At 39.9% G+C, this 27174-nt stretch overlaps 1 protein-coding gene across 1 annotated transcript in view; it reads right to left on the bottom strand.

Moving 5' to 3' along the window:
* The window catches only part of LOC102779849 (FERM and PDZ domain-containing protein 4-like), a 62668-nt gene extending 38024 nt beyond the window's left edge, over positions 1-24644 (bottom strand). The window contains exon 1 of the mRNA XM_035909867.2: positions 24369-24644. Coding sequence (XP_035765760.2) covers positions 24369-24403 — 35 coding nt within the window. The 5' untranslated portion in view covers positions 24404-24644. The remainder of the gene's footprint in view (positions 1-24368) is intronic.
* Between the last annotated feature and the right edge of the window lie 2530 nt (positions 24645-27174).

Raw genomic sequence — 27174 nt, 5'->3', positions numbered from 1 at the left:
TCCCTTCTACTCCTTCTAATATTGAAATTTTGTCAACACTAGTGACACCTTTTCAGTCACTGTTACAGTAACTTACATTTTACACTGTTACTTTACAACTAACTTTGTACGTATGGACAACATGGACAGTTATAAATGACCCTTGGGTATTTTTTAACACGTATTCTTAATGCCATGAAAGGGAAACTCTAACCCAAATGAACCGTTGTATAGCTAACCAAGCAGTTCTTAGCACCTACAATTAACCTGGGGTAAAAATTAAAATAGAACAATCACTAAGGAGGTGACCGAGTGGGATTATACGTACTGTCAACTGCTGCTAAATGAGTCTTTCAGATCCTTCAAAGATGAAAAATGTCAACTTGCTGGGAAAGGTAAAGCCAGAGTTACTGAAATTAAGGACCATATATCTGTATAATATAAAAAACTTCATAGTTACTGTATATCAGACAGTTTTGTAGACATTTAGGTTTATAACCAAACTCTAACATGGAAAATAAAGCCAGCAATCTTATTCAGTCCAGCCTGGGTAAACACCTGGACCATTACTGCTCTGTATCAAAATCTGTCAAAATAATTTTTCAAAATGGAAAATTATAACCCTTTAATTCTATGTTCAATCAATAAATTACCATTCGTAACTTTGTTCGGCATCACAAGTTTTACAGCAGCATGTTTAAGATAACATTTTTATTATTAACCTCTAGCCACACTGAAATGTTTTCTATCCCTACAGATGATTCAGGCTTCTTTATTGCTTCTCTCAATAATTCCTAATATTTCCAAAATGGAAGGTATTTCTTACTAAATAACGTCTGTGGAGAAACTTACAAACTTACATAAAAATGAACCCTGAAACCACAACGTACCTCTGTCTAACTGAAGTGGTAAAGCTTAGTTTGTGTACACAAGCCCCCCCTCATCCCTGTTTCCTCCTTTGAAGAGTTTTACGTCAACCTGCGGTCAATCCAATATGCATTCAAAAGAGACAGCAGGGTCCTTTGTTCATAGGTTTGCCTTTGCTGAAAAGGACAGTGTATTGACTTCAAAAAGGTGCCTTTTTTTTTTTTAAATTGATCAACTCGTGTTTCTCTCCAAAACTTTATCCAAGGGATTGATTTCTCTCAGTCATTCACACCACTCCTCAAAGTCATTTTACAAACTCCATCAAAGTCTTTCTCAGTCTTTCAAAAATGTGTACAGGCAAAAACTGTATTTAGTGAAAGAGCGTTAGCCACAACTGAGTGAAAAGATAACTTTCAGACTTTATCATGATAAGACCATTAAGCATGGATTAAAATTGTATTAAACTGTAACAATATTTTATTGATTAAATCATTTTAGGTTGAGTAAAATGTTTATAAATGGACCACCTTTATGCTAGACTAGAGCTAAATGCTACAATTAGCATGTTTTCTAGATATTCCATTTGAGAATCTCTTCAGAAATGTATCACTTTCTTAATTTTGTATTTACATCAAAATGGAAAAAAATATTAGCTGTCTGAATGCATTTAGCTTTTCTGATAACCATGGGCTTTTTTTATGTATTTATTTTTTAAGTTTTGACTTTTTCAACACCCAATGAAAAATGTTACCTACAAAGGTTTTTGAAATCCATCATGTGGGAGATTATGAATATCACATTTGGTGACAAATTTAACCAATTTATCTTAAATAAATATTTTACCAAAAAGGTTAACCCACTTTTGATGCTAAAAATAACAACTTTTATTCTTTTTTTTTACATATTAAGCTCCTGAATTTTATAACATCAGTAAAGTTTAAGGCAAATTATAAAGTTAGTTGCCTGTTAAACAAAATCACACTAGAAAGACAAAACCTACAGATTTTAACAGAGGCAAACAATATTTTTCATCTGCTGCCTAACGTTTAGATGACTGTGAGTTTTAACTTACATCAGTTTTATCTCAAGGTAATCTGTTAAAAAACTAACATGAACAACCCATGATAACACATGAAATGTTGCTAGCTAGATAACATGAATGCCATATTTAGCAGGAGTTCTACTGTATAGATTTGCAGCTACCTTTTACTCTACTGATAACATATTTTACTATTAGAAAAAAAAGAGAATACATTTACATTTAAAATAACACTGAAAATGAAAATAAAACTGTTTTTTATGTATTAAAAACATCAGCCTACATATTGATATATATTAATATATCATTCAGTTTCAATTTTAACACCCTTGCTAAAATGAACATTGTATTTTTGTTCTAATAACTTATGCTGTTAGTAAATATATATGTTACTTTTATCAAAAGATGACTAATATAGTTCAAGTCATCTGTGAGCTACAAAAAAATAAAAAAAATATTAAAAGTGCCCCCACTCTTCTGTACTTAAAAGGACTTTACATAGAATATTTCTTAATTAGTTGTTTGTAATTTGGCATTAAGTAATCGACACATGATTATGGTGGTATTTTTGAGTGCATTAGAATCCCCTTGCTTTCTTCCTGTAGTTAATCTCTGCTGCCAGTGATTTGTTATGGCCGGTCTTTCATTGACTCTCATTAAAGATATCGATCCTCTCAGTCTTTACATTAGCCTGTTTTAAACACTAAGAACAAACAGTGGTTTATTAGACTCAGTCTATATCCTCGTACATATACAAAGTCGCAGTATCAGTTTGTGGGACCTTATTACACCTGTATATATTTGCACACATGGTGAATAAATGTCTGTGCTTGCAAAGTAACAAAGACTGCGGTTGGTCAGATTGCTTTTTGCTGTATCATATGTCAAACCCCCACGGAAAACGGTCGAGCCAGCTGGCACGGACTTTGCTCCTCAGCCACATGCTCCAGTCAGCAATAACGCACAGCCCCAAACACTGTGCTCAACAAATGTTTCATTTCTTATGTCCTGCCACGATGATTTGGGCTGTTACTGTCCAGTAAAATAATCCTTAAGGGTCAGGCAGCACGTATGCCTTATATACAGTAGTCTATCAGATTGGATTAAAATGCTTCTTTTTTTTCTCCAGTACGATTGTTGAAGAGTTCGTATAATATCGTGCAAATCAAAAATCACTAGAAAATAGCTTGAATGATTATTGATTATTGAAATCTGTGATAGTGGTAACCTAAAACTGAAGGCTTAGGCTTGGGGTTAGAGTTGGGCTAGTCTAAGAAATTTATGACATTCAATATTGTGTCAAAGTTTTAGGCACTTCAAAGGTTTTGATTCTTATCCATCGAGCAATGCTATGACAGAGCTCTCTGGTTAGCATCAAATTCATCCAGCATCATGACAGCAACCCCAAACAATCAGTCATAAAAAAACATTTCAGCGACAAAAAGAACAAGAAATTCCACAACAGATGGTATGGCCCCCACACAGCTCTGATCTTAACATCCTGAAGGCAGTCTGGGATTATATGAAGAGAAACAGCTAAGACCAGCTAAATCCACAGAATCGTAAGACATTTAAAGGCATTACTTTAAGATCAGAGATCAGCCATACTGTGATTTTCTTTTCTTTTTTGTTCTCTTTGATTCTCAATTACGTTACGCTTATGTGCCGTGTCTAAGCGGGTTCTCTGCTATTCGCTCTTACCTTATATGTGAGCGCTTACCTTTTATGTCTGCTTTGGACCACTAAAGCCTGACATTATCGGTCTCTATGTGACACTCTTTGAAGGAAAATGGAGTACAAAGAAGGGTGTGAGTCACTGAGCCATTTCTGCATTGGCCTTTACTGACTTCGAATCAGCAGAATTCGAATCAGCAGAATTATGATTCAAACAAGATGCTGTAACATTTCAATGATCCAGCCTAAAGAATGCTGGACTGCATTGGCCTTTACTGACTTCGAATCAGCAGAATTATGATTCAAACAAGATGCTGTAACATTTCAATGATCCAGCCTAAAGAATGAGGCTATTTGAAGGACCGTCTCTGCCAGTGGCCTGTCTACTTATTACTGCATGGAGTGAAAATAATTTTGTTTGACCTCCCTTTTTTGAATAGACTATAGATACACAATACGCACAACCACAAGGGGAGATATTACATTTTCAAATCCCCTCAAGATCTTTAGGCAGACTGAATGAAACTGCACAAAGGCAAAGCTCTCCCAAGATGCTTTAGCCTACATTATAACAATACTTACTGCAGTCAGTAGGGTAAAATCCACCTCCCCCATCTTGAGTGGCCTTGCCAATTCCCACCACTTTACACTCTACAGAACAACTAGGGTAATTTCAGATCAAGCACACTTCTGTGGGAGACTTATTTTCTTTCTTTTACAAGCTGAGCAGGATGCATCTCAGAATACAAGGATGTGTAGGTGAAGTGGTTGGGAGGAGCTTTGTGAGTTCCCTTCATCTTCAGTTCCCTCACGTTATAACATGCCAGTCAAGTCTTCAATAAAAATTGTTCATCACAATCTATCTTTCATAGACAGAGAGTTATTAAAGTGATTTAGAAAAAAATCTGATCGTAGGTATTTCACCTGAATGGACTTGAGATGGTATGCAAAGAGAATGTATTTTTACTTGCTGTGATTTCGCACTACCAAACACGCAAAGGCTCCTTTGCAAAAACTTCACAATTAGCCTGAAGTAACGGTGTGCATGTTTCGAGAACACCTTCTTTTAACTCAGCAGGAGGCTCCATTAACAACACCCTGGCTCTGGTTTAGAGGTCCCGCAGAAAAGCACGGGATGAAGGCTGGCTGTCTTTCTTCTGGTTTAAAGTTTCAGAAATAAAGAGGAGTGCGGGAAGCAGACTTAAATCCCATACAGGCTGTGATAACAGCTTGTGGGTTCGTTGCATTTTACACTGTGCAAGCGAGCACCGTGTAATAAAATCTTGGTCACAATCTGTGCCGTGTTGTGCTATAAATTTTGGAGCGTGTCAGATTGTGTGATGGATGCCTGGGAAATCGGAGCTTGACAGCATCACTTAGAAAAATTGCAAACAGAGACATATCATAATATCATCATCTTAAATCATCCTTTGGCTCAGTAAAGTCTATCAAAAGGCAACTTTTAACCATCGCAGCTACATTACTATATGTATTCACATACAGTGGCTTGCAAAAGTATACACGTGAGAAGTGGAACGAAAATCATACATGATTCCAAACATTTTTTTACAAATAAATAACTGCAAAGTGGGGTGTGCGTAATTATTCAACCCACTTTGGTCTGAGTGCAGTCAGTTGCCCATAGACATTGCCTGATGAGTGCTAATGACAAAATAGAGTACACATGTGTGTAATCTAATGTCAGTACAAATACAGCTGCTCTGTGACGGCCTCAGAGGTTGTCTAAGAGAATATTGGGAGCAACAACCATCTCCCATCTCCTGGGAGATGGTTGTGGCCAAAGAACACACCAGACAGGTCAGGGATAAAGTTATTGAGAAATTTAAAGCAGGCTTAGGCTACAAAAAGATTTCCCAAGCCTTGAACATCCCACGGAGCACTGTTCAAGCGATCATTCAGAAATGGAAGGAGTATGGCACAACTGTAAACCTACCAAGACAAGGCCGTCCACCTAAACTCACAGGCCGATCAAGGATAGCGCTGATCAGAAATGCAGCCAAGAGGCCCATGGTGACTCTGGACGAGCTGCAGTGATCTACAGCTCAGGTGGGGGAATCTGTCCATAGGACAACTATTAGTCGTGCACTGCACAAAGTTGGCCTTTATGGAAGAGTGGCAAGAAGAAAGCCATTGTTAACAGAAAACCATAAGAAGTCCCGTTTGTAGTTTGCCACAAGCCATGTGGGGGACACAGCAAACATGTGGAAGAAGGTGCTCTGGTCAGATGAGACCAAAATGCAAACACTATGTGTGGCGGAAAACTAACACTGCACATCACTCTGAACACACCATCCCCACTGTCAAATATGGTGGTGGCAGCATCATGCTCTGGGGGTGCTTCTCTTCAGCAGGGACAGGGAAGCTGGTCAGAGTTGATGGGAAGATGGATGGAGCCAAATACAGGGCAATCTTGGAAGAAAACCTCTTGGAGTTTGCAAAAGACTTGAGACTGGGGCGGAGGTTCACCTTCCAGCAGGACAACGACCCTAAACATAAAGCCAGGGCAACAATGGAATGGTTTAAAACAAAACATATCCATGTGTTAGAACGGCCCAGACAAAGTCCAGATCTAAATCCAATCGAGAATCTGTGGTAAGATCTGAAAACTGCTGTTCACAAACGCTGTCCATCTAATCTGACTGAGCTGGAGCTGTTTTGCAAAAGAAGAATGGGCAAGAATTTCAGTCTGTAGATGTGCAAAGCTGGTAGAGACATAACCTTAAAGACTGGCAGCTGTAATTGCAGCAAAAGGTGGTTCTACAAAGTATTGACTCATGGGGCTGAATAATTACGCACACCCCACTTTGCAGTTATTTGTAAAAAATGTTTGGAATCATGTATGATTTTCGTTCCACTTCTCACGTGTACACCACTTTGTATTGGTCCCTCATGTGGAATTCCAATAAAACTGATTCATGTTTGTGGCTGTAATGTGACAAAATGTGGAAAGTTCAAGGGGGACGAATAGTTTTGCAAGCCACTGTATAAGCTGTGTATCGGTGCTCATTTTGGTTGATCTGTCTGTTTTTAATGTCAATCAGCATTAATCAAACTGTTCAACTGTTAATGAACAGCAACTCAAACAAACACTCATCACAACCAGTGTATGCAGAAGAGCATCTCTAAATGTATAACATGTCAAGCATTGAAGCAGATGGGCTTACAGCAGCAGAAGAGCACACAGCCAGAAGTGACCATATTTGGATAAGACGGTGGCGTGCCAAGTTATCAGTTAATGTTAGCAAGCTAGGTTAGTACGGTGAATCAATAGAGTGTATGATTACATCTCAGAGACATAGATACCTGCTAATTAGTACTAAGCAACATACTATACCAATAAAATGGTAGAATTTCTCTCACTTCTTGGATGATCTGTTTGTATCACTAGGTCAGTGATTTGAATTAGCTGTGAGTAACTCCCTGTTTCTGCTCCCACTTGTTGTTCCATTAGTTAGACCTACTTTTAAGCCTTAAACCATTTAAATGAGGTAGTTCTCATGAAATTCACCCCCCATACTTTTGTTCTAAACAGATGAAATAGCTACAGAGATGGCAATCAGGCAGTAACCATGTAACTTGAATTTAGAAAGTGTGTATTTCAACATAGGAGCATATGAGGATTGAGTGGCTTTTGAAGGCAGCCTCAAGTGGTCATTTGAGGAACCACAGGTAACATTTTATCCCCGATAGCTGTACCCTCGTCCGTTGCATTAGGTCATATCTACCTTTAGTGCAAAGCAGAAAAATTGACTTCTGATCTAAGATGCTATTGCACAATATACAGTGTAAGTCTGGTGAGAGCTGCCAGTCTCATCAAAGATGATGTGTTTGCACGAGGGCTGCAAACACATCATCTCATAAAATTCCGCATTTGTCGATGTGGAATTTTATTGTCGGCACGTCACGTAAATGTGCTTTTGTAACTGCAATACACTACAGGGAGTTATGGGGGCAAAAACAGAATGGAAAAATATGGAAATGAAGATTTGAAAAACTGTTAAAAGCATTTCTCACAAAACAAACAAAGTTAAAAGCAGACTGTAAGGCGAAGCCTTCCGTCCACGACAGCACTACTGCAGTGCATGAGTATTTAAATGCCGGCACCCTGGAGCTGTGATGTTCATTACAAACATTAAAGAGGAGTAGCTACACTGCTTCCTAGGTGTTTTTTTCTTCACATTAATATTAGTGTTTAATCTGAATAGTAATCCTCTGCCACTTAACATTAGGTAGTTGATTAGTAACAGTCTTTTCTAATTTTGTTTTGTTCTGTTTTACTAGTGTTAACAATGGGCGTATAGATGAGTTTGACCTGCTCATAAACCTCTCAAATGGCTGAAGTCATGACAGAGAGCATATTTACCATGGCTACCAGCTGCTGGGAACATCATCCAAAAAATAAGAGCAAGCCTCACTCCAGAGCATGTCCACTGGATTCTTGGATTCATGAACTGAACCGTATTACCTAATATTTTGACTTGTTTCATTTTTATCCTGACAGTCCCATTGAATAAAGTTAAAAATGCATTTGATTATTTTCAAATTCTTGGGTTATTATTTTCATTTGCTGTGGGATGAGATAACAGGGTGATATTCACAGGTGGGCAGGCTGGAGCCTAGAACAGGAAGCTTATCCACAGGAAGCGAGGTTGAGAGTTATTGAAATAATAGTTGACCAATCGACTAATCGAAGAAAAATTAAGCAGATTAGACGACTATCAAAATAATCATTAGCTGCAGTCATGCTTTGCACACTGCAGTCAAGTTAACATTTCATCTAAATTAACTGGATTTGCACTACTGTCAGTAAAACAGGAGCGTCCATTGATCTGGCATCGATCTGTCACTTGAAATTTCTTAATTGGCTTGCTAATATGGCTTCTCCCTCTTCCTGATTGTACTCATTAAAACTCTGAGTTTGCACAGTCTCGGGTCCTAACCAGATAACTCCAGCTCCTGAATGTCCTCCCGCGCCGTCCTCACCCCCCTCTCCTCTCTCATTCCATTTGCTGCCTCCCCCCCCCACCATCTCTCCTACTTATTCGGTCTTCCCGCTGTTCATAAATGAAACATTGATGAACGCTGTTAAAAGTTGCCCTAGAAGTGCTCTTACTTTATACAGCTTTACTATCTGAACACGACATGCTTCGGCTCTCAGCGCATTTTCCACACACGTGCGCACACAAACGCCTTCTTTTTGTGTGAGCCGTTGAATATTAAATCTCCATTCAGAAAGCTCCCCCAGTATCTTTCAGAATTTGCTTAAACAAGCATAACAGAATTTAAAAAAAAATATATATACAAAGCACACAGACACACAAAACACTGCAAGAGTTTCACAAAGTTGCTAATTTGCAGCAAAGGCTTTGGAAACTCATAGAAGTTACACATATGCAAATTCAGTGAATGCAGGAAGAAGTATTTTATTGACACATCAACTCCACGGTTAATGAATTAATACATCCAGAAGATCCCTGCTTACCTTCCAACCAACAACCAGCAACTTTACAACCATCCAACATCACAACCTCCCAATCAGGCCTATCATCTATCCCCAGATAAACTGTAGCCTGACCATGTTTTTGTGCATCCCGCTTAAAACAGCCCAACCTGGCCTAGACCTGTCACCTTTATATGTTGGTTGCTACTACCTTTCATACCAGTGTCTGGAACAGGAAGCTGCTGTCACAATTTGCAGTTACACAAACAAATAAGCTATAATATGACTGTTTCGCTGTTTGTGAGCAACAACACCAGAGCTACATAAATCACCGAAAAATAATCTGCAGCAATTTTCAGTGGACTGGAAGAGGCTGGTGTTGAAGCCATTTATCAAAATGTTTTTTTTTTCTCTAACAATAAGGTGATTTATTTCGTTTTGACCATGTCCTCTCAGGCTGCCATGACTCTAAACGACCAGATACAATCATTTGTATTTCCCCGTCAGCCAACCAAGCAGCTCGGTCTGTAGCCTAGCGGCACTAACTGCCGAAGCAGTGAGTCACTGCTCTTCTGCTGTTTTATGGTTGCGGGTGACCATTGCATTTCGGGCGTCATGCCGTGCCGCAGTGGTGCACAATAAAGCCATCCCTCTGCAAAGGAATTGTCCCCGCCGATCATAATAAATGCTGAACTTTACTTGCAGTTATCAGTTTGATTCGCATCGTTCTGTCCTTCGGAGATGAAACCGGGCTCGTTACAAACCCTCATTAGTCTCACTGATGTGTAAACATGCCAACAGCCTGTGATGATGGAATCAATTAATAGCTCGCCATAAAAATGCTACTCCTTACAAAGACATCAAATCAGGCAGGCGGGGGAGCTGCTCCTATTCAGGCTTGCCACTCAGACAACTTCAGGACCAGGGACAGCTCCTGTCTTATTCCGCGGCGCCTACAGAATGTGAATGCTCGCCGTTCAAGTCGATGCACATACGCGTTGTATAAGCAGACAGAGATGTCAGGGTTATGTCAATATGTACACAGTCAGCTGCATCAATCACAGCTGTCCGGCCCGGTGAAACCTCAGGGCACTGCAGCCTCATTTAACAATGAAGCTTGTGCTGGAAAGCAGGCCACGGGTATCACCTCAGACAGCGTGACAGCAGCCTCAACAAATGCCACATTGGGTAAACTCTTTATAAGGGCTTCACGGTTATTTGTTTGCTCATTCTTTATGTTTTCTGTGTCTTTGCAGCTTTAGTCAAAGCGAGGACGCCCCGTCCTCTCCCTGTGTAAAGATTAACTGCAATAAAAAACACGCATTTATACACAGATCTCTGCTCGGGGACTGCTTTTAACTGCACTACCAAATGTCATTTTACAGCATTTGGCAAGCGTCAGTTTGTGGAAATGTCACATTTCTACAAGGGAGTGTCCAGTTATAAGACACGAGGAGATCACTGATGAAAGCTCAAGATCCCAGTGAGGGAGTTAAGATGGAAAGCATATGGTGGGTGAACACCCATGTGCACTTTTTAGTTACCCATATCTAGGAGGACGCCTTACTAGCGTCCTCCTAGATATGAGTATCAAACATGAGCCCCAAGGTCTTTAAACGACCTGGCAAAGTCTGGCCCACTGGACAGTTTTCGAAAATGTGAAGGAGGGCATAGATTTTTTAGACTTTTAACTATATTTTCACAAGTTTTGCAGCTTTTCCTGCTGATAAAGACCTCTCTCATTGTCATTAATACTATACCAAAGTAGTTGATGATGAATAAACAAGGAAGGCGGAGTTCTGCTGGTCGTTCAGCCCACTTAAGATCAAAGTGAGCTGTATGTGGCCCATGCTGTAAAATGGGTTTGTCATCCTGCCCTAACAGTTCTCTGATGACAGAGTCACACTCAGGACAACAGTGGTTGAAGACCACAGCATGATCACAGTAATTATTGAAATTGAAACATTGTTGCCAGTGAGATGATTGCTTTGAAAAATGGGGACCAAGTCTGCAACCACTCACAATCAGTTGCCATCTTCAACTGTTGGTTGAAGATGGCAGTCGGTGTGCCAACTGTAGTGATAAAATGAGAACAACTCAGAGCCATCAGTCTGCTGTCAGTTGGCAATCTGTGATAATACAGCAATGAGCTATAATGAATACTTGAGAATCACAAATCAGTTGCTGTCTTATTAAACAGAAGTAAGATAAGACAGGACGTGAAGCTTTAGAATCCATGTAAAGTTTCTAAAAAGGGGCTGAAAGCTCACCTGGGCTTTTCTTTACGTTTTAACAAAACATGCCCTATAATGTTCCCCCTCAGGGTCCCATGAGAATTTATATATTTTTGCGTTGTGTTAATGATTCTTTTATTGGACTTTAATGCTTCTACTCCATGTACAACACTTACACAGGAAGTGCTGTAAATAAAACATGAACTTTGCTTGGTTTTAACATGCCAACCCCATACCTGTGTAAATATACATTTTGAATTCTTGCGATGTAATTTAAATTTAAAAGGGCAGCTGCACTATGGGCTCTGTGTAAGCCAAAGCTTGATTAGCTAACAGGGTCATCTTAGTGTGTTGAAAATGGGAGCTAAAACAAAGATCAATAGGCGGCATGACTCCTACAGCTCAACAGGAGGTCATGCCTGTTTAGCAACAAGTATAGCTTTAGATGATACCTCAAACGTTCCGATATAGATGGTTCCCCTTTATTCATTAACCACTCATTCTGGACCAAATAAAGTCAGTAGTCAATAAGTAAAACTGTGATTAGCAAAGACTTGTTACTGTTCTTCAGTAATAAGTCTGAAGAACAAAAACAGAGCAACTACAAGGACAACAGAGAATAAGAATAATGCCTTAAGTTGTATCAGGACAAGATAACAGTGATGCTTGTTCTTGTGTCTACACTGTGCCAAAGCGTGGCACGTAGATAGCTTCCTCTGTATCAGCAGCAGACCCAAAACACTTTACAGCGTCGCTTTTCAACCTTTGCGGCACAGCGGTGCGTCTCTGTTGGACAACAGAGTCCACAACACAACACCTCATTGATTCTCTGTAAATGTCACGTAGAGCTCAGTGGAATCAAGGGGCAGAAAATACAAAAGGGTAGCAGAGCAAGTTAGAAATGATAGTTTTTAACATGATATTTCTGCCGTTGGTGGATCGATGATTTCTGCATTTGGCCAAAAACATCCTCTGGAGTATCACTTGAACTCACCGAGGGCAAAACTAGGATGATTACAGAGATTTTATTCCACATCACAAAGCGCCGGTGTTGTCTGAAGTTAGAATAATTGCCAAAGCCTTAATTTAACTTTAATTGCTTTAACTTTACTGTATGTGTTGAGCTAGAAGAGAAAACCAAAACCTGTAATGAGATTCAGCATTTTGATGGCAGTTTGCACCCTTATGGCTGTCCATTAACCGAACCAAGAGTAAGAAGATGCTTAAACACTGAGTGCCCCAGAGGTAATTATACTTACCAGGCAGCTTATTTTCACACTTTGTGACGACCAAAGCCCTTGAAATGTTTTATAAGCCTTAGTATATCATTATTAGTTATTCGGTTTTTGAGACTTCTAGATCGCCAGTCTGATTCCTCCCAGATTGGTCAATACATTTTTAAGCAAAAAATGAGTAAATATGGTACAATTTAAAACTCATATATATAAATAAATGTTTAATGTTTCTTTTTACTATGTCAGAAGGTTCAAGAAATACTCCACATTTAAAACAATTGAATATTCTGGAAATTAAAAGTCAAGTGAAGCTGGTTTGCTCTTAGATTCTGAGAAAACCACAGGTATGAAATAATTATGTACGTTTCTGTAATTGTAATAACTGCATTATTTCTGTAAGTATGCATTTCCTAAAATTGGTTTTAATCATTTGTATTTGTTCTAGATCTTCTTAAAATCCATTCCGCCCTGTGTCAGAGCTCTTAACTGAGGCCATGCCTGTGGGGAGTTTCACTATCACTATGTCTCTGGTTGGTTGGCGGCACTCGCGTGATGCAAAGCCTCCACTACTCTCCGTCTGTTTGGTTACAGTCAATTGGAAAGGTTAGAGGGAGAGCGAGCGAGGGAGCGTGTGTGAAAAGAATCCATAGCTGCAGAATGTGCGAATGTACGGCGCTAAATACGATCGAGCAAAGCCGTTCGTCACCGGGTGCATTCAGTCCACGTCAAAACACACGCGGGCTGCAAAACATTATATCTGACTAGAACATCTGCACCCAACAATGAAGCATAATTCCACAGGCTAAAAATACCCTCGAACGCTCCCTAAATAAGATTACTCGGGAGAATGGGGATCATTAGGATGAATGAGGAACACTTATGTTCATGTCTCGCTTCTTGAATCATAATTTCCGAAAGAAAATCTCTCTCCACTCTCGGATTGTGTTTACACAAAAAAAAAAAGGCACAAAAAACCGACAGAGACAGAGAATAAAAACTGCAATCAAGTAGGTTATCCCATTGATAATAACGTAACGGATGAATCCCATCACAGTGATGAAGCCACAAGTGGTCCCATCAAAAATCTTTTCTTAACAAAAATGGCAAAAATTCAAAAAGTTTATACAGACAAAAGAGTTGCTCCCCTATATACTATAAACTATGTTGAAAGAATTCTAACTCCACATATTGAGAATCTGCTGTGTAATGAGGTGCTGTGAGCTTTCATTCTTCTGTTCAATCCAGATGCTGTTGGAGTGTTACATGCTTTTCTTGTCAACTGGGAACACAATGCCCAGAAAACCATGCGCTTATTATTGTGCCAGGTAAATCTGTGGAAAAAAGGACCTGGAGAACATGACTGTCCGATGAAACGGCAACTTATATATTTCACACATGACGACATGTCAAGTCACAAATGACGATAAAGCTACTCAATCTCTGTTTAACTCATTTCCAGTCTCCTGCGTGTACCTGCCTATTTTCAGAGGACTGTTTTTTCTTAGTTATGTCTGACCTACAAATCACTCAAGCATAAAAAGCCACCCAACTAAAGGGATGAACCAGTGTTGTGGTTACACACAGCAGGTGACTTAAATTGTATCTTTAGGCACTTTGTTACTATCAGCCTGTCACAGAACAGATGTTTCCCCATTTCTAGTTGATGCCAAAGACAGCCTAGTTTGACAGGTGAGTCCCAGAGAGCTACTAGCTGAAAACTTGGCATATCTCGGCACTGTGTGCAGTGTGCCCTTAAATAAATTTGAGGGCACTGAACAAATGAGAGACAAAAGAAGAAGTGACAGGCCTAAAAGCTATCTACAGCAGATGAGCAGTACCTGAAAGTCCTGTCCTTAAGAAATGGGAAATAATCCAGCAAAGATTTGACACAGGATCTGTGTCACATGTGACCTTTCAGTTGATTCATCTACTGTTTATACTTCATCAGTAATGTCTCAGTGGAAGGGTGGCTGTCATGAAGCCATTCTTAAGGAAGGAAACACATTTTGGGGCTGCATTTCAGCCAGTGGTGCTTGGGATCTTATGAAAATGGATGGAATAATGAACACAGAAAAGTACCATCAGATATTGATCCAGCATCCAGCAATTTTTCTGTCTGAAAATAATCTTAAAATGTATTAAAGCATACCTGGATAGAAAAAAAACACTATCAGTCATGGATTGGGCCCCCATGAGCTTGGGCGTCAACATTGTTGAAGTGGTGTGGAATCATCTTGAGAGAGAATGCCAGCCAACATCTAAAAAAGAGCTTTAAATGTCCTTCAAGAAGCCTGGACAACTATTTCTGATGACTACAGAAACTGTGTGCGTATTTTATAATGTATATGCAGAAGTCATAGAAGTGTAAGCAACAAAAAATACAATAATCTCAGTAATATCAGTTTGCGCCTCGAGGCAACTGTTGTTGTGATTTGGTTTCTATATAAATAAAACTGAATTGAAGCACCAGTCTGGTCTTATGTGGAATCATTTTTCATAACAGTTGCCATTTGTGGTAGTTGACCCATAAAAAGGGGTAAAAGAGGGTCTGTAATACCTTATAACACCACAGATTTTGATTGAGTGCCTTGCTAGGAGTTTGCTTTGCGGTTGGTTTCGGGTTTCACGTGTCAGCTGTTCTGAACCCAACATTATGGAGTTTTCCTCGTCTTCCAGTTTGTTGCAGGGACATGTGAAAAAATTAAATTCCACAGTAACTTTGATACATTTTCAACCAGCCTCGCACTGACACGATTAAAATGTTTGGTTCGGTTTTTCAATTTACCTGAAATTCAATTAGTCAATTCATTTAAAGCTAATTAGGGGAAATAATAGCGGTGCTCAGTCAGTAGGGAAAGGACTGTGTGTTTATACCATCACACGAGGCTGTGTGATGTGAGGGAACTGTATGGCAGGCTTACAGTACATTTAGTGTGTGTGTGTGTGTGTGTGTGTGTGTGTGTGTGTGTGTGTGTGTGTGTGTGTGTGTGTGTGTGTGTGTGTGACCATGCTGCTCTGAGAGTACACATTGGCACTTATGTATTATGTGTCAGTATTTGGAGCAGAACTAATTCTTCCACTAGCCTCTTTTTTGAAAACACACGTATTAGCAAACAAACAACTGGCTGAACTCAGGGTTTGGTTTATCTTTAGCTTCTGTTTTACTCACTGACTGTAACGGGATTTTTTTAAAATTCCATTTAACTTTCACTAAATCGGATTCTTTGGCTAAATGAATTAGCAGATGAACAGATTGAGTCAAATTACAGTATGTGACACTGACGTAGGAAACCCCTCATCATAATAGGAAACGACACGCTCAATGCAAGTGCATAACAAGTTTATGTAACTTCATAAAAACATTTCCTCACTTGTACATTTGACGTTAAAGATAAACGACAAGCGCTCGTCAAGTGCACATTTTGCTGTCATGTTTGATTTATTTGTTTCCCGGTGCTTGACTGAGACAGGAATTTGAAAACATGCAACATACAAGATGTTTTGCACTTTCCTTTTCCTGCTAGGGCCTCAGAATCGCTCAGTGCACGGAGTAAAACCAAGCCAAAGTGATGAATTATTAACCGTCCGCTCGGAAAAAAAGGATGTGTTGTTCTACTTTTTAAAAATGTATTTGCAAAAAGAGAATTTATGGAAAAAGAACAGAAAGATAAGTTATTAAGATTGTGAAAACTGTGTGGTGTGCTGGTGTATATCTGTGTGTCTGAGGTGGGATTATTTGTTGTTTTGAGTTGACGTATCTGCCTGAGCGAAGCGGCGTGGAGAGAAATCAGCTGCCAGGACGGAGATCAGGTGGGAGATTGTCCTTTAGAGCTGACGAGAGCTATGTGTACGGCCTGTAAACATATCAGGGCGGTAGCTTATAGATAACTTTGTTCTGTCTTTCCAGTTGAGTAATATGTTTTGGGGTTTGTTTGTTTTTTTTCCCTCGGCCACTGCTGAAGCTGAAGTTGAAGATTTGTAGATGCTGTGGGATTGTAAATGAGGAAATATTGACTGAAAGGAAGACTGAAGGTGAGAGGGGAATACTAAGCATGTGCAGAGCCAGAATGCATGGAAGCAGTAGGAGCAGTAGTCCACCGCAGTGGAACATTCTGTACAAGTGCTGTGGTCTATGATGCTCAGAAGCTTACAACTCACAACATGACTCATGACTGCTTTAGTTTCTGGTTGTCAGAGAGGAGTGAAGCAAAAATATACTAGTCAAAGTTTTGTTTTATATAGCTTAAAATAGATTTTTATAGAGGAATAATATCTGTATTTACGTGATGCAAGCAGTCATTCCTGTTGCTCTCATGGACATGCAAGGACACACACACGATGTGCATACACTGTTTTTTTGTGTGTGTAGGCTCAAAGGCCACAGGCTTAACAATAGAGTAAATGCTCAGAAGCTCAGAAGCAATTCTGAGGTGTACAAGTGAGTTCATTTGTGTTTGGTAAAGGTCAGAAGGAGCTGCTCTGTGTCTTTGTGGATCTAGAGAACGCATATGATGGGGTGCCAGGAGATGAACTGCGGTGCTGTATAAGGAAGTCGGGTGGATGAGTTTTGGGAGTAATTTGTGACAGAAGGATAGCAGCAGGGATGTTTAAAAGATCGTAGTGAGACCCACTATGGTGGACAGGTTGGATTTACACTGACAAAAAGACAGGAAGCTGAGCTGGAGGTGGCAGAGTTGAAGACGCTAAGATTTTCATTGGGAGTGAGCAGGATGGACAAGATTAGAAACCAGTACATCAGAGAGACAGCTCGGGTTGAGTTGTTTTGGAGACAAAGCTAAAGAGGATGGTTTAGTTTCCAGTGGTTTACAGATGTGCAAACGAAGGCTACATTGGACAAAGGAGCTCCCAGGAAGAAGGAAAAGAGCAAGACCACAGAGAAGATTCATGGATGTAGTGAAGGTGCACATGGCTGAGGGATTCAAGAGATGGGGTGAGATGGAGGCAGATGATTCAGGTGACCATGAAAGGAAGCTGCTGAGAAAAAAAGAAGAAGAAGAAGAAACAAAGAACCAGTATGGCCACTGAGTAAAACCAATCAGCTTGAAGATTGAGAACTATTCACACATTTATTATAAGGGTTAAAATGACTTGCTGAGAAGTGTATTTAAAAGACACATTTTCTTCTTAAAATAGTAGATCTAAAAGTGACAATATTGGGCTATGCTGTATGCATGCTTAAGTAAGGTCAAGGTCACGACAGAGCTAGCACTGGAAAGGGGGCCTATCATGGTCACCCTCCATTTCCATGCAGTGACGTTAATGAGCTCTTTATTGATTTTAAACACAGAGTATAAGTAGAAGGCCATACTTTCAGGTTAAGTATGCAATTTCCTTCCAGCAGGCAGTGAAGGGTGTGTTCATCGTGTAAATCTGAAACAGCTGTGGGAGTTAATTGATTAATACAGAAATGCATTATGCTGAATGGGGAGACACTTGCAGACGGTGTGTTCAATGTCAATCCAAGGAGTAATAGAGATGTTTGTCCAGTGGGAAATGTAGTTAAGTTGGTGGACAGGAAAGTAGTAAAAATTCAGTGCCATACTGTTTTAGAGTGTAGTTATTTTAATCGTAGATTGTTTGTCTTTTCAATGCAGTTTATGTTCTGGTGGATTAACAAAAGGTGGAGTCAGTTTAAAGGGAGTGACGGTAAAGTAAACGGAGTTAAACTGAGTTAAAATTTTTACTTTTGGTCACGTTAAAATATAGATTCTGAGATAAATAAATGGATTGGGTTGTATGGTTATTGTTATGATTAGGTAATGAAGTATACAAATGGTTCACTTGCTATATATAACAAGGTATCATTGGCATATAGGCTGATTTTAAGATAATGTGGAGTGGTTTTATGCTAATTTTTTTCATAGCTACACTTAAAATAATGCCAAGATGTGTAATCATTGGGCACATTTCTGTTTCAACTGTGATGACCAATCTTTGCATATTTCTAACTAATGTTTAACTATAGTTAAGAGTTTATTATTCACCTAACACACCTCACCTATCACCTGAGTATTGCAAACTGGCGTTAGGGAAATGAGAAGGTGGTCTCAGCAAATAGGCTGGCAAAAAGGCCGTTATCCACTGATACAGCAGAGACGTATGTGCCCATGTGTCATTAAATAACACACCAAGCATCCTTATCAAGGCTTCCATGCAGAACACATAACACATGAAAGAGCTAAAAGAGAAACAGATGCTTCTGCATCACATCTGCAAAATGCATGACGCACATCTCTGGGCAAAACTCAATGAAACTTTTTGCGTCACTGATGCGCGCTGCATGTTATTTTTCAGTGTCAATGTGACTTGAAAATAAAAGTGTAACTGCTTGCTCTGAAAACCATTTGTTTTTGTGAGGCAGAGACGGGGGAAATTACAATCTGAAAAAAAAAGAGAGAGTTATACTTCATTTGCATAACAGATCGAATTTGGGGGCTCACGTCAAAGAGGGGCGGAAGCTGACGCGCATCACTACAGCCATTCAGTATTATCTGCTGTGAGAAATGAATGGAATTATGGGAGAGAAAATGTGGTAATCACGGCATAAGAGAACATTAGTGTTCACCAGGAAATGAATCCCTGCAGAAGACACTGTTCGGAATGCAGGACTGATTAAAGCATTTCATTTCAGAGCTTGTATCTTTTATCAAATAAGCACCGACAGATAACTAATGTGTAATAGACCGGGATGAAATTAAACGTCTGAAATAGGGGAAAAAAAAGAAAAACACAACATCACATGTTAAGATAAACAAAAGACATCTTAAAGTAGATGTCAACACGCTGATAAACTCAGAAACAACCTCACTTTCAATTTGAAAGGTGCAGCTCACCTGCGAAGCGGACCTGTGCCTGGTTTAAATTACAAGCTGGTAAAGTACACGGATAAGTGGATGGATGGGCTGCGATATGAAGCAGACAGAGAGGTAAGAGAAAGAGAGAGATATGTGGCACAGCCCCTCACCACCCCACCCCCACCCCACGCAGTGATCACCGACCAAATCCCTTAGGAGGATTATCCAGACTCAAATCAAGAAAAACGTGCAACTTTAAGGGTTATAGGCGGAGAGTGAGAAAGGGAGAAATTGAGTGGGGGTGGTTGCCCTGTAGTTTGATGTTATTTTTCCTTCTCCTGTATTTGATTTTTTAGTGTGAGGTACTGTACAGCATGTGCTCTGTGCCATCCAACAAACACCTCTGAATTTTAGGAAGCAAACACTGTAAGCTTTGTGCCTCAATCACACAGAAGTAAAAATAAGACAACAGCCTCCTCGTGACTAGGAGAAATCTGTCATTGCTCAGTGACCGCAGTTTTTTGCATTCTGCGATTAAGACGGCATAACAATCTTCGGCTGGAACTCAGACACAGAAAAACTGATGAGTATTTTAACCTGCTTTGTAAATCCACTTTAGATTCATCTGCACCTTTTAAGCCAAGGACTAGACATGGTACTCAGCCGTTACCTCGAATTAATAAGACAATGCTGGAGGGCAGGAAGGAGGTGGAAGAAAACAAATGATTCAAAACTGAAAGCGGTAATGCTTTCAATGAACAGGTTAAAGAGGAAAGGACCAACTAATTTTCTCAACTTGAATTCATTCTGATAAGCACAGCCACAAGCTCACAGTGGATTTTCTTCTAAATCCTGTATGTTAAAATCAGATTATGGCAGCAAGTGGGAAATGCCTTCACTTTCTATACTTCTTTTTAAGGACAATGACATAAAATCCAAATCAATAATCTCTTACTCCATGATATTTGATCTTTTTTCTCTCTATGGATTAGCTTTTTAAGTGCTGCACAAATAAACTTTATTATTATCATTATTTTATGATTAATATATAGCCATAAGTCTTTTTGCAACCAAGCTGACCTTCTGGTCAACAAAAACAGTTCAGGGCTGGTGTGCATCGGCTTTTTATAGCTCCAGCATGACTGCTCTCCAGTCCACAAAACAAGCTTTACCAGAAGAGTTGAAGTGGTTAAGTTCATATGTGAGCTTAGGTAGACAAGCAAATAATTTTGGCAATATAGTGGATGTTTGAAAATATGTCAGCCCACACCGTCATGAACTAAGTCGTGCTACCAGTTTCTAGTCTTTATGCTAAACTAAGCTATATTTTCATGATTTTAGTTTATTTTTTGCCACAATATCTCTCAGAAAAGAAATGTTACATATATGTTATACATATAATAAACATTTCAATTTTTTTTCCAATTTATATGTGCTTGGAGTCTGAAACACACTGCTTCAGTAATGCTGACAGTCAGGCTCTGGGGAGGCCAATCCATGACTAATAGTGCCCCACTGTGTGTTTTTCTATCCAGTTATACTTTTACCTCATAGGCAGTGTTTTGGAATTGTTGTCATACTGAAAACCATCGATCTCCGCCCAAGCCAGACACTTTCCATTTGTTATTACATAGTGGATCAAAATCGAATTGTACTTTTCAGCAAGAAAAAGTCTGGCCTCTTGGAAGCTAAACATAAAGAGATGAGGCATGGCTCAGTAGCATACGAAAGGGATAAGGCTGATACTAAATAAGACAATATTTCATATGCAGACAACTATGTGTGGGTGAATGAGTGGAATTATGAACAGAAATTCCAAAGATGCAATCGAGATTGTTAATAGTTAAAGGATTATGGGTCATTTTATGTAATGAAGCCCTTGAATTACTGAAAAATGAATAAACTATTAGGGTGCCATGACTTGTCAGATGGCTCTCTGTACAATGGAACTATGCCCTCTGAAGAAGCAGCATGTACTGGCATAAAGCAGACGGCAATTTGGCACCGATAACTGTAATCTGATATTCAGAGCACAAACAAGCACTGCTGGCTAGTTTCACTGCCAAATTCCAACACACTAAAGCCAAGATTTTCCCACCCTATAAACACTGATAAAGGTCCTGTGTTTGTCTTCACAATGCATGCATTGGATTAGATAAGACAGACTGGGTTAATGTTCCTGAGATAGAGCCAGATGTGTGACGACAAAACTCTCATTAGTTCCCAATTAGAATAAAGACAACAAACAGAAACAGAAAGATCTCCGATCCCCTCACCTGCTGCAGCTGTTTTACTGCCTGTCTTACAATGAATGATTTATAACAAGCATTCAAAGGTGATGAAAGATCCACGACTCATTAAAGTTTATGGAGCAAATTTAGCTTGTGCGCCATCTGCAAACAGAACGCTCTGACACTGTATTGTGGCAGCTCATGGATACACACCAGCCATCTGGGTATACGCAAAGTGCAGCACTCTCTTGATGCCTGTTAGTGTTATGCTTTTATTAATTTCTTGCTATTTTACCTTCTGTCTACAATATATGAGCCCAATGTGTAAAAATAGGCGTGCCGTGCATTGCAACTGGCTGACAAAACACAGGGAGGGGAAATTGAAGCTATTTATTTAAATTAGACACCATATTAGGATGAAAATGCAATCGCGTGCAAAACATGCACTCTGTAGACAGTTGCTTCTGCATTGCATCCATCCATATAAATGCGCCAAATATATGTTTTTCATTTTATTTATAAAAAGCACATTTTGAATGTGTTGAGCTCTCAGGATTTATAAGGATAGTTTAACACTGTGTTTTGGAAAAGTCTGCAGGAGCACGGAGCCTTCACTTAAAGGGTACATCATCTTACAATGCTGTGATTGCAGCCATTCCCCAACTCTCTGTGAATGGTACTCATGGCCATTGATCAGTGTTCAATTTGCATATAAAGGATCAGGGAACTGACCTCACAGCCCATTGCTCATTAAGTGTGCTAGTTTCAGTTATTGTGCAAATGTACTGTCTATAAGATTGGGGAAACCTGCAGTCAGCTGAGACTGAAGGAGTCACTTGGATGAGTGATGAAACATTTATCCCACCGAAAACGCTACGTCCAGATGAACAGAATCAACCTTTTGGGGTCCCAAAGATTGAATTGGTTGCTAGTAAATTGCCGCTGTCTCCCATAGTTTGTATGGAAGACACAGATTTGTCTGCAAACACTTGCCAACTATATAGTGTAACAAGTGAGTTGCAGTGGCCCTGAGAGGTCAAACGCACTGCAACTTAAGAAAAAGGCTGCAAAAGCACACAAAACACAGCAGTGGAAATGTTTTTTAAAATGCCGCAGTAGCTCATGAAAAAAAGACGTAAAAGATGACGGAAGTGTTTTTGGAGAAACAATAACATGATGGACCAGCTGCAGAAGGGACGAGGTAACGGTAAACGTATTAAACATTTTTCTACAGCATTTTATGAATCATGCAATTAAAACACCAGTTACCGATGTAAACAGGGAACGGCAGCCGTTCAGTGTCAAAAGGAAAAGCTGTACGTTTTAAAATATGTTAAAACATTTGTACAAGATGTCAAAACACTACAGGCAACCACATCTACTGAAGCAATTGTGACCAGAGGTTGCCACAGGGTTGCTGACCAGTCTCTACACCTGTGTGACTGAAGCCTTAGATTTTAAACCTTTGGTATATTTCTTGTACAAAGTGTCAAAGATTTAATGTTACCTTGCAATGCTTTAGAACCGTTGCTAACAGTGTGTAGTATTTCCTTTCAGACACTTGCTAAAGTAGACTTAGCAAGTATCTTAACAAGTGTTTGTTTACCAAATAACTTAGCAGCATATTTATTTTTTAAAAAAAAACAACTTAACCTTAAATTTATACTCCAGCTTCTCTAGATGTAAGATCTTTTCCATCATTCATGCACTTCTGATGCTAAACACAGAAAACTTAGCGTGTCTTTGCATATTAGTTGAAAAGACTGGTCATAAGCCACATTTGGTGGACTTAGTGATGTGACGACACATGAATCAAGGATCATGTGTATCAGTGAGTGTGAGCAACGGACACACAGTGAGTCACATTAAGCAAGGAGTTGGCTTTCTAATGTTTCCTCATACACTAGCTCAATTCAAACAGCTTGATACCTGCAGATACTCAGTTCAAATATCACTGACATCAAAGACCAAAGACATATTTGCCTTAAGGTGGAACTTTTAAAACTTAATGCTTTTTTTCTTTTTCTTTCTTTTTTTTTTTTTATAGATAAAAGTCATTGCATTTGCAGACACTGCAAATTCATCCTCCTGTTTGTAAGTTCAAAATGTGAGGCTGCATGAGACCTTTTTCCAAACAGATTTCCCATATGAGGTCTGACTCTTCTACCTGTGAACTCCCAAATACCTGCAGCAAGTATGCACATTTAAGGGGATTCAAAACCCGTGCTTCTTTTTTAAGTACTTGCCAGTCTTGTTTCAGCTCTTTCTTTGCCTCACACACCTGGCTCATCACCCTTCCTTTTTAGTAAGTGTCTGTCCTCTCTTGCATATCTCTTCCCTAATCCTTTCAAACATCCGGTGACTCCTTGTACTGTAGTCTGGGATCCTATTCCTGCTCTCATTTTCCACATTTCCCCAAACCTTTTTTTATTTTATCACTGAATATTAAAACGAGTCAGAGGCTACCTAGGAGAGTCCCAAATAAGGATTGCTTAGTCACTCAAACTCAAATTATAGAAGAACAGAAGAAGGAGAAAAAAAAGACCTCTCTCAAATACACAGCAACCTCCATTAGTTATCCCCTCTTGTTTTTAGCTTTGATACCAAGCTGTACTTCACTGTAAAGGTCCAGAAAGTTTTTTTTAAAACAAACAAAAAATTGAATGCAAGGCTGATTTTTTTTAGGTGCAAACTTGAATAAGAACGGAGACATGCTTTTTTGAAGAAGTCCATCTTTCACAAAATTTGAAAAAAGGCTATTTGTATGATAACCTGCAACCATGTGAAAGCAAACGTGTAAATTCCAGGTGTAAAACTCCAAACACGCACTCACCCAGACAGCTTTGGCATCTTGGAGAAACCAAACATGTCCCAGAAGGTTTACGTCCCAAAGCTCAGGTGCTCCACATCAGTATTCTAATCCACACCCAATTCCCCTCACAGTTAAAACCAGGACAATCCAGCGTCAACCTGGATCCATGTCTGGAGTCGGAAAAGTCTGTTGAATACCTCGCAGTTACAGGAAACAAGCGGCAGCAAGTATCACCCTTGCTGAATGCCCCATCCGGGGTAGAGAGTCTTAAGTGACTGCAGAGACAGCAAGGGTCACCCTGCACCTCTCTCCTGCTCTCTTTAGGACGAGTCAGTCCGTTCTGCAGCTTTCCACCTGGATCGGTTGGGCTGCAATGAGCCCTCTGTGTGTGCTTCCCATCTCAGCGCACGCAGAAGTGCAGTGATCGTAAACGCGGCAAGGGAGGGAGACGAGACAACAGGAGAGGGAGATGAGAGGGAGGGAGAGAGCAAATGGATGATGGAGCCTCTCTGGTTCTGGTTTTGCTCCCCCGTTCATAGGGGCTGTGCGTCTCTTCGCCAGGCGAAGGAGAGGACGCATGGGGGGGTACAAGAGGAGGAAAACAAGATGAGAGATGGAGGCGGGACAGAAAGGAGAGTTAAAGTGCATTGGTTGTAAAGAGAAAACAAGTGATGGAGACAGAAGAAGGGGGGCTAGAGTGGTGACGGGCAGAGGAAAGCTGACTCTGCAGAACAGGACGCTGATGGGAGCGGGACCCCATCGCTCACGGTTTGCCTGTTAGGTTTCACAATGTGAGTTAATGCATGGGCACTCTCATCCGGAGCGCCATCACCATGACGCAGAACACAGACGGCTTCCTGGTTACTCATCAGATTAAACATTTGGCTTTCCATCTATTTTAAGGCGTGTCGCAAAATGTTTTTCAATTTAGCCTTTTTTAATTAAAAGAATGCAAATTATGTGGAAAAGTTAGTCGATCATTGATTGTCTCTGACAGGAACAATAAAAGGCTCTTGTTACGTTACATCCCATCATGTAATGAAAGCCTGAAATGAAAATCAAGTCAGGTCTAACAAGTGTGTGTGTGTGTGTGTGTGTGTGTGTTAAACGCACACAGATGGCTCACTTTTAACAAGATGCTCGACCTGATGGCCCCACGTCACAAGAGGTGAAAGAACAAACAAGTGAGATAGTGACGAATGAGCTGAATGCAAACAAGTGCGGGGGGGACTTTTTAGCATCATATGCAGTATAACAGTTTTTTGTTTAGTTGAAGATGATAAGGAAATGGTTCTTTCAGACCATTGTTTCTCTCTGTGCCGACTGTAGTAAGACTTGCAACGATAAGGCGGAAGTCACTACGTCAGCTGGTGACCAACTTCTCATTTCTTTTTCATTTCTTCTGCTCTTCTTCATCTTCTTCTATTTGGGTGTTAGTCTTTTCTTTTAATGGGTTCTTTGAATTAACTACTCAGCTTTGAGGCTCAAGTAGTTCAAAAGTACCATCCTAAAAAAGCGCAAGAAGTGTGAAAAAGTGCTTTCTGCCTTCCTGATTTCCAATGTCTTTGTGTTTGTCATGCCTGTTTTGTGTTTCAGATCATTACATAAATTTAAATATTACACAAAAATAACACAAGTAAACACAAAATGCAGTTTTTAAATCAAGGTGTTTATTATTAAGGGCAGGAAAAAAATCAAAGCCTACATGGCCCTTTGTGAAAAAGTGATTGTCCCCTAAACCTAGTAAGTGGTTGGGCCACTTTTAGCAGTTACTGCCAGGTATTGCAAACACTTGCTTGCAGTTGTGAGTCTTCTACAGCACTATGGAGGAATTTTAGCCCACTTATCTTTGCAGAATTGCTGTAATTCAACCACATTGGAGAGTTTGACCATGAACCACCTTTTGAAGGTCATGCCACAGCATCTCAATCAGATTTAGATCAGGACTTTGACTGGGCCACTCTAAAGTATTCATTTTGTTTTTCCTTCAGCCATTCAGAGGTGAATTTAAAACTGCTGGCTAAGGGTAAATGTAAATACAGTAAAATCATAATTCACGTCGGCATTAATGACACCAGGTAACGCCAATCGGAGGTCACTAAAATCAATATTGAATCGGTGTGTAACTTTGCCAAAACAATGTCAGACTCTGTGGTTTTCTCTGGTCCCCTCCTCAATCAGACCAGGAGTGACATGTTTAGCCGCATGTTCTCCTTAAATTGCTGGCTGAGTGGTGTCCCAGAAACGACGTGGGCTTCATAGATAATTGGCAAACCTTCTGGAGGAAACCTGGTCTTGTTAGGAGAGACGGCATCCATCCCACTTTGGATGGAGCAGCTCTCATTTCTAGAAATATGGACAAATTTATTAAACCCCCCCCCAAAATATGACTATCCAGAGTTGGGACCAGGAAGCAGAGTTGCAGTCTTACACGCCTCTCTGCAGCTTCTCTCCTCCTGCTACCCCCCCCCCCCCCCCCCCAAAAAAAAACCCCGTCTCTATAGAGACTGTGTCAGCTCCCAAACAGACAAAAAACAAACTAAAAACCAGCAATAAACAACTTAAACATAAAAAATTACAAAGAAAGAACAATACAGTATCCACATCTGAACCAAAGAGTTTGGAAGAGGATTATTAAATATTAAATCTCTCTCCTCCATGTCTCTGTTAGTACATGACTTAATAATTGATTTACTCTGCCTTACAGAAACCTGGTTGCAGCCGGATGATTATTGATGATTATTATCCGATACTGTTGACTATAATATCCTATTAGAGCGATTAGAACATGCTGTAGGTATTACCGGTACTGCGCTGCAGTGGTTTG

The sequence above is a fragment of the Neolamprologus brichardi genome, chromosome 23 (assembly GCF_056152115.1).
Source record: "Neolamprologus brichardi isolate AB-2024 chromosome 23, ASM5615211v1, whole genome shotgun sequence".
NCBI lineage: Eukaryota > Metazoa > Chordata > Actinopteri > Cichliformes > Cichlidae > Neolamprologus > Neolamprologus brichardi.
The sequence above is the reverse complement of the archived record's forward strand: the minus strand, read 5'-3'. Positions and strand labels throughout refer to the sequence as shown.